At 41.8% G+C, this 13,223-nt stretch overlaps 2 protein-coding genes across 2 annotated transcripts; one reads left to right on the plus strand and one right to left on the minus strand.

Annotated features, from left to right (window-relative positions):
* Window positions 1-1,057: 1,057 nt before the first annotated feature.
* On the plus strand, window positions 1,058-6,483 carry dnaja2b (DnaJ heat shock protein family (Hsp40) member A2b). Its single transcript, XM_031870812.1, has 9 exons — window positions 1,058-1,225; window positions 2,382-2,441; window positions 2,858-3,087; window positions 3,172-3,252; window positions 3,393-3,526; window positions 3,628-3,824; window positions 3,937-4,081; window positions 4,580-4,707; window positions 4,804-6,483. The coding sequence occupies exons 1-9, from the start codon at window positions 1,148-1,150 to the stop codon at window positions 4,990-4,992; spliced, it is 1,242 nt and encodes a 413-aa protein (XP_031726672.1). The 5' UTR covers window positions 1,058-1,147; the 3' UTR covers window positions 4,993-6,483.
* Window positions 6,484-6,978: 495 nt separating this feature from the next.
* LOC116389168 (uncharacterized) lies at window positions 6,979-12,673 on the minus strand. The gene is made up of 18 exons (XM_031857640.1): window positions 12,600-12,673; window positions 12,392-12,529; window positions 12,201-12,293; window positions 11,907-12,106; window positions 11,037-11,212; window positions 10,757-10,895; window positions 10,361-10,480; window positions 9,956-10,075; window positions 9,716-9,818; window positions 9,430-9,553; window positions 9,059-9,318; window positions 8,642-8,957; window positions 8,177-8,568; window positions 7,778-8,068; window positions 7,513-7,689; window positions 7,300-7,404; window positions 7,131-7,222; window positions 6,979-7,054 (listed from the first exon to the last, which is right to left on the minus strand). The coding sequence occupies exons 1-18, from the start codon at window positions 12,606-12,608 to the stop codon at window positions 6,979-6,981; spliced, it is 2,931 nt and encodes a 976-aa protein (XP_031713500.1). The 5' UTR covers window positions 12,609-12,673.
* Window positions 12,674-13,223: the final 550 nt, after the last annotated feature.

Raw genomic sequence — 13,223 nt, forward strand, 5'->3', positions numbered from 1 at the left:
GTAACTACTGACTATCGTTTTGAAATAGATATTTAGTTAAAAAGTGCAATATTTTCCCTGAAATATGGTGGAGTAGAGGTATAAAGTAATACTCAAGTAAAGTACAAGTACTTTAAACTGTATTTGAGTTAATGTACTTTGTCACTCCCCCCCCACTGCTTTAAGATTATGTATTTCCTTTACCCTTCATCCTTAAACAATTATTATTCATTTAAAAAATCTGCTGCAGTATAACCACCAGTAGACATTGGCTTTGACAGCTTTTAAATAGCAACTAGTGACTTCTATTCACCTCAGATTAAAGTTACTATATATATACAATATAATTAGAATGTATATAAGAAGCTATATAGCTATATTAACTAGTAATTGGAAATTGCAAGCAGAAAACAGGGGCTTTATGGTCTTGATCATAGAAGGGATTATGATGTACCTTAAGAGACTGACTGACACCAGATATAACATAAATTAGGTCACAATTTGCTGAAGGTAAATATCAAGTGATGCTTAAAATGTCCTAAAACATAGACCTTCAGTGCCCCCATGCATTGGACTTTCGAATTTACCCACTTCAACTAAATGCTGCTTTTCTTCTACGCCAAGATTTGGGGATATATTTAAAAAGCCAAATTCACTCATAGGGTATGTTTAAACTTCAGACAGTGTGTAACCTTCCTTTAAGACGCACCCTAACTCCCTCTCACCTACTATCCCACATTTTCTGATGCAAATACCATTTCTAGTGGTCAGGGGACACATTTGAACACATGTTTTTTGTATGTGTTTTTCTGCATTCATTGTATTAATTCAGTCTAAAAGTAAATTTGCAGCCATTTCCACCTCATGTAGACACTCGCTTCCGGGCATAAAGCGTTGATATCAGTAATAATATAACCTGCCTAATTGTAAACGTACCACTTCGTTAATTACTTAGATAAAAACACTCTCCAGTCTCCACGTAATAACACAAGCCCCGTTACTGTTTTGGGGGGATAACATGGATGCTGTTTAGTGGCATCTGTATCCAAGTGGGTGTTTTTGTCTGAGCATCTGGCAACCCAGGACAGCCCCAGCCGGTGATTGTTGCGTCGGCTCCTCTCTCAGCTGAACCGCCGCAGAAGGTCTCTCTGTATAGCCGGTTAGCATCATGTCGAACGTTGTGGACACGAAGCTATACGACATCCTCGGAGTTTCACCGTCTGCCTCTGAAAATGAACTAAAAAAGGTAAATACGTTACTCTGTCAAACGAGCTGGAAATGTGTTTATTAAGAACATAATAAAAAAAGAGAGAGAGGTCACCAGTGAATTTTGGCCTAGAAACAAGCACCGTAAGCTAGGTTAAGGAGCGCTATCGCTAGCTTAGGATCCTCAGAGTTAGCTAGCCTTGCCAGTAAGCTAAGCTAAGCTAAGCTAAGCTAAGTTAAGTAGCTAACTGTTCAGTACTTCATGGCAATTAAAGCTACTCATTGGTGTTTTGTAAAATACCAACACTTGATTGAGATTTTCATCGTTTCTGTTGTTACGTGAACCTGAAGCATGCAGTTATTAGCCTGCCCGAAAAACCAAGAAATACACTGTTGACCACGAGTGTGATAGCTTGCCGGGCTATTGACGTTACATGATACATTCCAGCAAATAGCCTCCACCAAGTAGCGAAGCAACTGCCAATTAAACAGCTCATCTAGAAAGGAGCACCAAGAAAAGAAACCCATGTGTATTGTTAGCTGCGTTGGTGTAACATCTTGTATCTCTAAACTGAAATGTGTCGTGAGTTGAGGTTTATAGATAACGTTCCATTTGTGTCGTGTAACGTTAGCTAACGGTACTTTATACTTAATGTACGTGTAACTTACGTCTCTGTGTAACGTTAACGGTACCCCGACGTCAATTCAACCATCAGGCAGTTAGGAATTATTGAAACGATCAACACATCCACCTCCCTTCATATTTAGACACTGTATCACGTGTTTGTGACCGCCTGTTTCGTAACCAAATTAACCATAGTTAATGTAACGTAATGTTAAGCAATCGCCTGTCATCCCAGCTGGTATTCCTACTAAAACATGCTGGGTGATGGCAACAACTGACGGTGTGATTCACGTTCAAAACGTTTTTCTGTCAAAATTAAGTGCTTTTAGATTTGCCATAAGATCATAAATGTAATGTCTTCACGCTCGATGGTCTCAGATGTTAAAGCCAGCGATGCTCTTGCCAGTGTCCTTATGTTTTTGACAGCAGGCCCACAAGTCAAGCCTTTGGCTAGTAAGGACAGTTAATACATGTCGTGATCTGCTAGCAGAGCTCTTTGTCACAGTTGGTGCCTGTCTTCAGGGCGCAGACACAGCCTTTTTCTGATCATTTTGATTTTGATTCATTACAGTCCTACCGCAAACTGGCCAAAGAGTACCATCCTGACAAGAACCCTGACGCTGGAGACAAGGTATGATGCACCATAGCATGGTAACAGCAGCAACACCGTAGTTAGCAACAGCAATAGCTCAATTATTCAACAATTGGGACCAAGAAATGATGTCGACTTAGTTTATCATGATCACACAGCCCAACTCTTTGAGGATGTAGAGGTAAGATGCAGATCAGAGTACAGAATATGAAACAGCCTTTTTTCCCAAGCGAAATGCACATCAGTGTTTGATTCGTGCTGCTCTACGACTTAATTTCTGAGATTCTGCAATGTGACAGGAAAGACTAAACTGTCTTTTTTGTTTCTTTTTACTTTGTAAGAGAGGCTCATCAGAAACACACCTAGTCGGCCCTTTTTGCTGTGATGTTCTGAGTTGTTTGACATTGTATCAAGCTGTCTGATTGTACCTTTTTTTTCTCTCTCTCATTTTCCAGTTTAAAGAGATCAGTTTTGCATATGAGGTACTGACGAACCCAGAGAAGAAGGAGCTTTATGACCGCTATGGAGAACAGGGCCTACGGGAGGGAGGAGGCGGTGGGCCTGGCATGGACGATATCTTCTCTCACATTTTTGGCGGAGGACTATTTGGGTTCATGGGGGGACAGGGCAGAGGAGGACGCAATGGAGGCCGGAGGAGAGGAGATGATATGGTACATCCTCTGAAGTAAGTGTGTTACATAGATACTGTTTAGTGCTTCACATATATTGTGTTGTTACACACATCTTACATTTCTTTTGTTTCATGCAGAGTTTCTCTTGAAGACCTCTATAATGGCAAAACCACCAAACTGCAGCTCAGTAAGAATGTGTTGTGTGCTGCCTGTAATGGGTGAGTTTGCTTTGAATGTTTCATTTCAATCGTTTAATTAAAAAGAAATCTATGTTTTCAAAGCCCTGACAGAATAACAGTCAATTTGTTCGATATACATTCCTGTTAACAATGAGGATGCTTTACTGTTTGCCTTTTAGTCAGGGGGGTAAAGCAGGAGCAGTGCAGAAGTGCGTGGCATGCAGAGGACGAGGTATGAGAATCATGATTAGACAGCTGGCCCCTGGGATGGTCCAACAGATGCAGTCCGTCTGCACAGACTGCAATGGAGAAGGTATTATATCTGTAAAAAACCCACACACTGACTAAACTTTTAAAAGACATTGATGTTGTGCAACGGCACTCTGAAACTGTCCAATCTGTGCACGTGTGCAGGGGAGGTGATAAATGAGAAAGACCGCTGCAGAAAGTGCGAAGGTCATAAGGTGTGTAAGGAGACTAAGCTTCTCGAGGTGCACGTGGACAAAGGCATGAGACACGGACAGAAGATCACATTCTCTGGGGAAGCTGACCAAGCACCAGGAGTCGAACCAGGAGACATAGTGCTGGTGCTGCAAGAGAAAGAACATGAGGTAAAGAAAACCTGTGTTCATCTTATTATCATGGCTAGGAAGATGACATGTCTACATTTATATGCTGTACATGTTATGACACTTAACACATTTGGATGTCGATCTCAATCAGGAATTCCGCCGTGATGGCAGTGACCTCCACATGGTCCAACGCATCGGTCTGGTTGAGGCTCTGTGTGGCTTCCAGATGACTGTCGCACACCTTGATGGACGTCAGTTGCTCGTCAAATATCCACCTGGCAAGGTCATCGAGCCAGGTAAGCTAGTCTTCAAACCACCAACCATCTCTGTCGGGACATCCCTCCTTTTTTTGTTTTGTTCTCGTGCACATTTTAATGTGCGAAAGATGATAGCTCTTATATTCACTGTGTCTATTCATTTTTTTGCAGCTAGTTTTACTAGTGTCCTGATAAACACTAAGGGTGTCTGGAATACACCATTGACTCAGGTTTACGCACAATTTAAAAATAATTCTTACGTATACACAGACATTTTCATGACAGTTAAAACCTGGTAAAGTATAATATAATACTAGTTTTCTTATTAACTTTGTAGGTTTAAAACAAATCCCAAATAGCATTTTAAGTTGTTATTGTAACGCACCATAATATGCCAAAAGCAAAGTGATCCACATATTCAAAGCATAGTTTTGCCTGACAGTTCTGTTGTGCTTTCATCACAATAAACAGCACATAGCTTGTAGATTACAAGGTTATGGATTCCTTTGTGGACACCATTGTGTTGATGTTTGGCAGGTTCTATTCGAATGGTGAAGGGAGAGGGAATGCCTCAGTACAGAAACCCATTTGAGAAGGGAGACCTTTACATCAAGTTTGACGTCCAGTTCCCCGAAAACAACTGGATTAGCCCCGAAAAACTGAATGTGAGTCGCACTTGTTAAACATCCCGCAGTGCACAATTTTAACTCCCTTAAGCTTGAATGATTGTCATTTTTTTAAACTTAATTCTGTTCTTGCAGGAACTCGAGTGCTTACTGCCTGCTCGTGCTGAGAATCCTGTTATTGCAGCAGATGCAGAGGAAGTTGACCTGACAGAATTTGACAAGAGTCAAGGGTCAGGAAGTGGAGCCAGGAGAGAGGCCTACAATGATAGTTCTGATGAGGAAGGGGGCCATCATGGCCCAGGGGTGCAGTGTGCACACCAATAGAAAGACTCATACATAGAAACATGCACATTGCGCGTGCACACACACATAAATACATGAACATCTCTTGAGTTCCATTGCTAACACCATTCAAGACTTGACACACATACATACATACATACATACATACACACATGTTGATTTCTCTCCTTTCATGATTCACGTGAAAAAGAGATGTACACAAATACATACACACTTATATCAACCCTCCTCAGTCCCATGGTGCCCATAAGTCAGAGATATGCTGGACGTGTGATGACCTTTTTGTGTTTATGGACAGTAGTGCTCATCAAAGCCTCCGGCAAGAAGGTTCACTGAATGAACTTGACTTGGACCGCCCTGTTTTCATCCTCGGCTTTTACCTTTCACTGTGGGAAACACCAGTCTAGTGTATAAAATGCAAATATTGTTGACTTTCTTGTATATGGTGTAGTTTAGTCTATCTCACACAAGCGCATGCCGCTTTCTTGCTGACGATCTCGCACACGTAGGTCCAGGGTCCGGATAGGACACCACAGAGACATCTGACACCACACCTGTTTAAATTTCAACGTGTCACTGCTATCAAGAGAGCTGACCTAATTACAGCCCTAAAAGTGTGTCCTCCGCACAGCCTGCTGAGAGCCGCACGTTTTATTCCTCGTCATCCTCCGAGGTGAACAGTCAGATTTTTGAAAAGGCAACCGTTTCTGTTAAGTCCCCAGCCATCGCATTGCTAAGATATTAAAGCCCCGAGTAAAAGACAAACGAATTTTAACTCGTTTGTCTTTGTTGGTTTGAATGTTGGTGTGTTCCAGACCACAGAAGTTGAACCTAAGTTGCGTACTCTTCATTTGAATGGAGGACACACTTGTGTACTTTGTATGTACTGTGTGTGTGTAATGCAGCGGCTGTGGAATGTTCTGGCTTATTAGAGTGATATTCCTGCTTTGTGTTGGACTGCAGTGTTAGTGGACCCTAAATGGGGGCAATTTAAGAGGGACAAAACAGAATGTTTATTTGCTGAGAATCTTTCCCCATGTAGACATTCTCCCTCTACTCACCAGAACCAGGAGATCTTCTTCTCTTGCAGGAAAACCACTGGGCCCGCAGCAAACCTCTGTATTATACATATCTGCCCATCGTAGAGTTGTTAGCCAAACTTACATTCTTTGACATGTTACAATATTCCTATCATGATAGATCTGTAAATAAATATAGCCCCAGTCCATAGGTGCATTCGAAGTCTACAGCGGTGTCCTTCATCTAGTCACATTATTTCTTTTACAAGTGAGTAATGGCCAACAGTGCCAATATATACGTTATGTTCACATGAAGGAGAGTTGATGGAACCTCTGTAAACTGTTAACATGCACCTCTGCGACTTATTGTGTATGTAATTAAGGCCACGGGGATATTGTGTACACAACTAAAGGGGGGTCATTGATAAATGACGTTAATGTTGATGCTTACGTTTGTCAAGATGATAATAACTATAATAAACAGTCAATTCAACTTTTTGATGTCTTATTGCAGATGCATGCCCTGCATTCACAACACCTATTATGTGAGCGCATATATATATATATATGTGTGTGTGTGTGTATATATATATGTGTATGTGTGTGTGTGTGTGTGTGTGTGTGTGTATATATATATATATGTGTGTGTGTGGATGTGTGTTTGTGTGTGTGTGTGTGTGTGGATGTGTGTTTGTGTGTTTGTGTGTATATATGTGTATATATATATGTGTATATGTGTATGTATATATATATGTGTATATATGTGTATATGTATACATACATATATACAGTATGATCATAAACCAGGGGGCTGATACGATTTTAAAACAATCTGCAGCATTATACTTGAACTCATGACAATATTATCTGATCAGCAATGTGTCAGATTTTAAATCATTAGAAAATCCCACTTTCATTGAAAAGTCTTTTTATTAATTAAAAATCCCTTTTGTTAAAACTACACATGATTTTAAGCAGCTGTAGTTTCTCAGTCTGCTCCCTCATCTGTTTCACTGCTGTTGAGAGCTACTGGACCCAGGAGCTCCTTAAATCCTGCAGTATTCCTACAGGATAAAAAGGAAACATAAGGGGTGGAGGTAAACCTTACTTTGGTGTTTTGTTTAAAGGGGTGTCCCTCACCTGTCTCGCTTGGACTGCATGACGTGGGATCTCTCTCTTCTCAGCTGCTCCAGTCGCTCTCTGACAACTGTCTTCTGCTGGTTCTTATCCTCCTAAAACACAATAGAAATCGTGATACAATGTCCGATACAATTATGTAGACTGATTCCCGTAATATACAGTATTATACCTGTGGTAGATCTTTTGTGAGGTGCCTTAGCCTGTCTGTGTGTTTCAGGCCAAGCAAGTCTTCCTCTGCCTTTCTGTTCTGTATGATTGACAGACGCTCCTGAACCTGAAGGACAAACCGTGTCAGAGTGACATGTCCCCTCTGCCTCCCACAATCAATGACCCGAATACTAGTGTGTGAAGTTCCTCCTCTGCTTCTACACCGTTCTCTCACCCTCAGCAGTTGTCTCTCTCTCTCTCTCTGCTGCCTCCGTTCGACCTTTCTTTGCACGTCCACCAGGTTGCGCATTGTTATTTCTCTCTCCATTTCTGAGACTGGTTCTCTTGCTCGCTCTCTCTCCATCAGTGTGGATTCCCTCATTGCCTCCCCTTCTGCAGGGCTACTGTCAAACTTTACAAGAGGAAACAGCAGATGAGTGAATAATGTGGAAATGTTCAGCACAGATCTTGGTTGCACAACCATGTATTAGCAAACTTACCGCGGCTTCTGTATTATATGTCTGGTCCTCAACATGAGCGGGTTCGGGGCCTCTCAGGTCCCACAGCTCCGACTCTGTTGCAGTGGGACACATTTCTACCTCAAGCACGTCTCTGTCGACATTAGCTGTCTCTTTCATCAGTTCAGAGCAGATGTCACCACCATGCCGCTTGATCTCAGGAGGGTCAACCAAGAGATGTGGTTGTGCAGCCTGCGGGGTCTCTGCTACCAAAGCATGTGCATGCAGGTCACATTCAGATTCTCCCTTCTCTGGTAGATCAGCTAGTGCTCTCTCCACCAAGGCCAAATAATGAGGATATAAAAAGGGTAAAAAAAAAATCAAATGCATGACATAGTAATACAACGTTTCATGGTCTGCTTTACAAATCATATAGAGTACCTGTCCTACTGTGCTGCACTGCTGGTCTGCAGACTGTGCGTTAGGGTGACCTGTGGAATCAGAGTGGAGCAGAGTGGGTTTCATCTCTTCTCCAGTAATCTCCTCACACGGTGTGTGTTCAGCTGTACTGCTTGTGTCATTTGGCTGTACATCCTGGCTCTGTCCTGTGCCTCTGACCGCAGTGCCTTCCTCATACTCAGTGTCATCCTCTGTTGGTTTGCTCCAAGCAAGGGTGATCAGTGAGCCCTGTTTCTCATAACTCTGGGAGCTCTTAGTTGCACTGCCCACTTCTTCTTCCTGGCCTCCTCGGTCTGCGGTGAGACTCTGACTTGTTGCATCTGAGACACACAAGATCTCCAAGTAGGGCAGGTCCTCCATGACCGCTCGACAACCTGGGGGGAAAAGCAATATGTTGTAATTGCAGCCATAAGTGTTTGGTCCAGGTTTTGCCTGTGTTTGCAGTACCTATAAAGACGTCCTCTTTGTCCGTCCATTCTGCAGCTTGCATCACATTTAGTTCTCTGCTGGCCCTTCTGATTGAATCCACCGTCGGCGCTTCAGCTGGCCCGCCACTGCTGTTCTGAGCATCGACCAGACCACTGCAGCAGGACGGAGCTGTGATTTGCTCATTGATGCTATTTCCGGTTAAGTTTGGATAAGGAGGGATTATAGAGCCTGAAGTAAGTGGGGCATCTGATATCAGCTGGAGCAGGTTGGTGTAGCGTTGTGCTTGAAGTTCTGATTCATATGCATCTCGCAGAGCTCGGACACACTGTGCACTCTGACAGACACACATCATTATTTGAACAGTCTGTGCTTTAATAAAAGAGTCGCTGTAATTGTTGAATCTTAAGATTGGATGTTGTGGTTGTCTTGACTCACCTTGTCCATCAGTGCTGGCAGTAATGCAGACGCTTGGACTTCCTGGAGCTCCATCAGATGGGTCAAAAGGAGCAGGGAACAATCCTCCAGATGGTGTTGGTACCACATTGCCGGTTGACTGCTTATGTGCGGCTGCAGTTGTGGCTGAAGGTCTGTTCGCTTTAAGGGGGTCTGAGTGCCATTGCATGTCTGCAGGCCAGCATGGATTTCTCTCAGTCTTTTTATACAGCCATTTCTTAAAGCAGATTGCTGATGGCTATCTGCATAGGAAACATAAAACAATAAAGATGGGATATACAAATGAGGGGGACACAAAAGAAAAGCAATTCTGACAAGCATGCAGCAGAAAAATAAAGACAATATCCATATACCCTCATTTGGAGGCACTGTGCAACCTGGCTCTTGCAAATCCTCGATGGAGACCCCGTTTGCCAACTTGACCAGGTGCTTCCGCTCCTGCTCCTGAGTCAGCACCAGCAACTGCAGCACTGCCTGCTGTAACAGGGCCAACGTTTTTGATCTGTTGCTGATAAAACTACTGTAGTGTTTTCCTTTAAGCCATTACTCGAGAAACATCTTACTCACAATTTGTTTTTAAATCAGGTTATGATGTGCTGCCTTTCTGTCAGAATCAGTGTATGCAGATTTACCATATACCTGCTGTGGTGATACTGAGATAAAGTCTTTCTGTTGCTCCTCCTCTTCACCATGTAGCCACAGTGCTGCCTGCTCTGCTCTGCAGGGACTCTTAACATGTGGCCTGAACAGATACACGTGGGACAGACAGAATATAGCTGAAATGGAGTGTGCATAGGGCAAAAAGCAAGAACTGATGATAGTCAGTACATTTTCATTTTCAGTGGTGAATCTTTATTTCCACTTTTAGTTTTGGCTCACCATGTCTCCCAGGACTGCCGAGCTGCCAGTAGAGCGCTGTAAGACATTTTCTCTCTCTGAGCTCTGAGAGTTGCCAATCTGATGTATAAGCACAACAGCCTCAGGCTCTTCCTGTCCAGCCTGGAAGGTAAACGATTAAGGAATCAACTCATTACGTACTGTACCCGGTAAGAGCCATATAGAAGTCCATTATGTGTCAAATCTTGCATAAGTGTTAACTTGTGTTGAGTACAAGGTGAGCAAAATCAGACAGTAATTAAATAAAGAAAACTAAAGTCAATATGAATGTATGTGGGATTATTTTGATTTTATTGGTGTGTAGACTTAACCTGACCCGTGATATCTGCTGACATCATGAGAATCCAGCTACCATGCAAGGTAAGAGCAGACCTAGCAGGTATTTACCTCTCACCCAGGACTGTCAGTGTGTCCCTTTCTTGTCGGCGAAATGTGCATAACTCATAGAGGAGCGAAACAGCAGACCAACACTGCTCCCTGCACTCAGGACGGCTTCTCAGGAAGGCCCTGCAGGAGAGTAACTTCTGTTATAGTGCTTTTTGTTTGACGCCCATTATCTGTGTTTTTATTCATAACTGAAACTGAGTGTCCTTGTTTTAATCAGAACATAAATTACACAGCAATTAAACAGCAAACTGTATTTTTACTTTAGTTTTGGAACCAGGATATATTGCTGTATTGTAGTTTGGTCATTGTTTTCTTTTCAGTTTAAGACATTTCAGTATATTTGGTTTTCTATTCATCTTAAATGTGTAATAATAACCTTGTTATTGTGTGTGTTACCTGTATACCCTTAAGGCTCCTGGCAGCTCAGCCAAACGAAGCATGTCACCTGACACCAAAGCCTCATCTGCAAGATCCCCCAGCCCCTCCTGTTCCTTAAGTTGTTGCCATGGCAGCAGAGTCTCCCAGATACTCAGAGCTGTGGTTTCACCAACGAAGAAGAGGAAGGGGAAAAAATGGGGAATATGAAGCTCCTGGATCAGGCTCTGTGATACTTTGCGTTAAGAGATTGTTCTTTGTGTTTTATTGCTACGACATGTTCAGTGAGACCTTTCCTTACTGTAGTGCTCCTGAAGCATTTCAGTATAAAGCAAGTGGGTCACCACATCATACTTCACTTCCAGCAAGAGCAGGACGTCTGATAGGGAGACACAGCCCCAGGCCTCACCTCTGACCCCGAGGCTTTGGCCCTGCCAGGGAGAGGGCAGTATACTTTGCACACTCTCTGATGCCAATCTAAGACGATAGATAAAAGCACATATCAATATCATAATTATAGTAAACATGCAATTCAATGCTTAATGGGTGCCTTGTGACATTAAATAAAGGTTTTAATTGTTTCTAGAGGTAAATATTCTAATCTTTAGAGGATTAATACTGCAATGTAGTTAAAGTGATACTATGCGGCTTTTGTAAGAAGGAATAACACATTCTCCCTCAAACAAAAAGGTAAATTAATTTGCAATAAAATGTATTGTTGCTTAAATACACTCGGGGGTTTTGGTGCTTCAAGCCTCACTTAGTCTGGTATGACCAGTATTGTATGATGGCTTATGTTAGCAGACTTTATGTAGATCTATGCATGACAGATATCACTGACTCAGTTCACTTGTTTCCTACATAACATTAACATTATTCCATAATTGTCACAGCGGCTGAAGTTACAGGGCTTGCTTTAAAACAAAAAATTCTATTTTGAGCCTATTTTACTGTATGTTTAGCAGGTAGAGCCTCAATCTGCAAGGCAACAAGAAAGTCGATCCTATATAAGCATTACGTCATGGAGTAAAACACAATAATATTTCCCTCTGTACTCTGATATAGTTAAAGTATCAAGTAATGTATTATAAAAAGGAAAACTCAGTTAAGCGCTTTTACCTTAGAATTGTATTTGAGTAACATTTTGACTTCTGAGAGTTAAGATGCTCACCTGGCCCAGCACTGCCTGGCTGCCTTCTTGAGCCTCTTCACACCTCTCACACTCCCATACAGCTCTTTCCCCCCCACCACTTGTTTGAAAGTATTTGGGTCTGTGCAATTCAGCACATGAGGATTGACTCTAACTTGTTTGTCCATCACATAGAGAGTGTTGAGATGTCCAACATTTAGCAGCTGGAGGTCCCAGTAGAGCTGCAGATAACAATATTGTGATGACAAAATAATACTTTGGTCACTGGGTTATATGAAATTCAGAGAAAAGAACAAAAAACATTGCATTGACTACCTTTTCCTTCTTTTCCTTCTCCCTTTCCATTTCGAGGAGAACATCCACGACATTTTCACCAACACATGACCAACTACTGTCACCTCCTGTGATCTGTAACGGACACACGTACACAGGAGTATCCCATAACGACAAATGAAGATCGGATCAAACAATAGCGGCTTTGTTGTTTTAAATATGTCCGTTTTTACCTTCTTCATGGCCACATGTGCTTCATCGGTGTTGGAGGAAACGTGAAACACTTTGTGGTAGAGGAGACTCACATCCTCAGAGGAAAACTCTGCTCCGACAGACTTACCCAGAGATCGGTACAGACCGGGGATGCAATCCTGAAGGAAGATGTAAAGACATTACATGTAGTTTATACACACACACGAAAACTCATATACTACATCTTACCTGCTCCATGTTTTCACCACCGTGGACTGATAAATTATACAGGCTGTTACTGTGGTTACAGCAGTCCTCTGCAAAACAGCTGGATCAGGTTACCAAGCAACAAAAGTGACAGTGTGTCCGTCAGAGCGAGAAATGTGATACAAGACCATGTGACACATTACACTTGTATGAAAAGTGCTCCGTAACATTGAACCACTAGTGAAAGTTGGTGGCTCTCAATGTGTAAATTGTATATTATGATGTCTGTCTCATACATTATACATTACATTATATGCAATCATGCATCTTATAAAACATCCACTGGTGTTTACAGGTCTGGAAGTTTCCTCTAAAGAACCATATAATTGGTAATAATTATGAAGAAAATATAAAACATTTCTGAGACTGTTCTTTTAGTTAGGATTTACAGTAAGTAAATATTCATCCCTTCTCCATTTATCATTTGAAACTTTATTCTAAATATATGTTGAATTGTTAAGTTATTTTATATTTTTGCATATTCAGCTGATCTGCTGTGCACTCAATAAAAGCAGTTGGAATTAATTAATTACAAATGTTTTAATTAAACATTAGCATGTTTCATTTTAGGACACCTAAAAAATGATCATAATAAATGATTGATGA

The sequence above is a fragment of the Anarrhichthys ocellatus genome, unplaced genomic scaffold, assembly GCF_004355925.1.
Source record: "Anarrhichthys ocellatus isolate YVR2014 unplaced genomic scaffold, GSC_Weel_1.0 scaffold2, whole genome shotgun sequence".
NCBI lineage: Eukaryota > Metazoa > Chordata > Actinopteri > Perciformes > Anarhichadidae > Anarrhichthys > Anarrhichthys ocellatus.

Bases quoted from the DNA above. Each gene is read 5' to 3' on its own strand.
- dnaja2b (XM_031870812.1), top strand. From the start codon at position 1,148: ATGTCGAACGTTGTGGACACGAAGCTATACGACATCCTCGGAGTTTCA. The intron at 3,088-3,171 runs GTAAGTGTGTTA...TGTTTCATGCAG, and splicing joins GATATGGTACATCCTCTGAA to AGTTTCTCTTGAAGACCTCT. The intron at 4,082-4,579 runs GTAAGCTAGTCT...GATGTTTGGCAG, and splicing joins TGGCAAGGTCATCGAGCCAG to GTTCTATTCGAATGGTGAAG.
- LOC116389168 (XM_031857640.1), bottom strand. The intron at 12,107-12,200 runs GTAGTCAATGCA...TGTTATCTGCAG, and splicing joins AGAAGGAAAAGAAGGAAAAG to CTCTACTGGGACCTCCAGCT. The intron at 10,076-10,360 runs GTAAATACCTGC...TTTACCTTCCAG, and splicing joins CTGACAGTCCTGGGTGAGAG to GCTGGACAGGAAGAGCCTGA.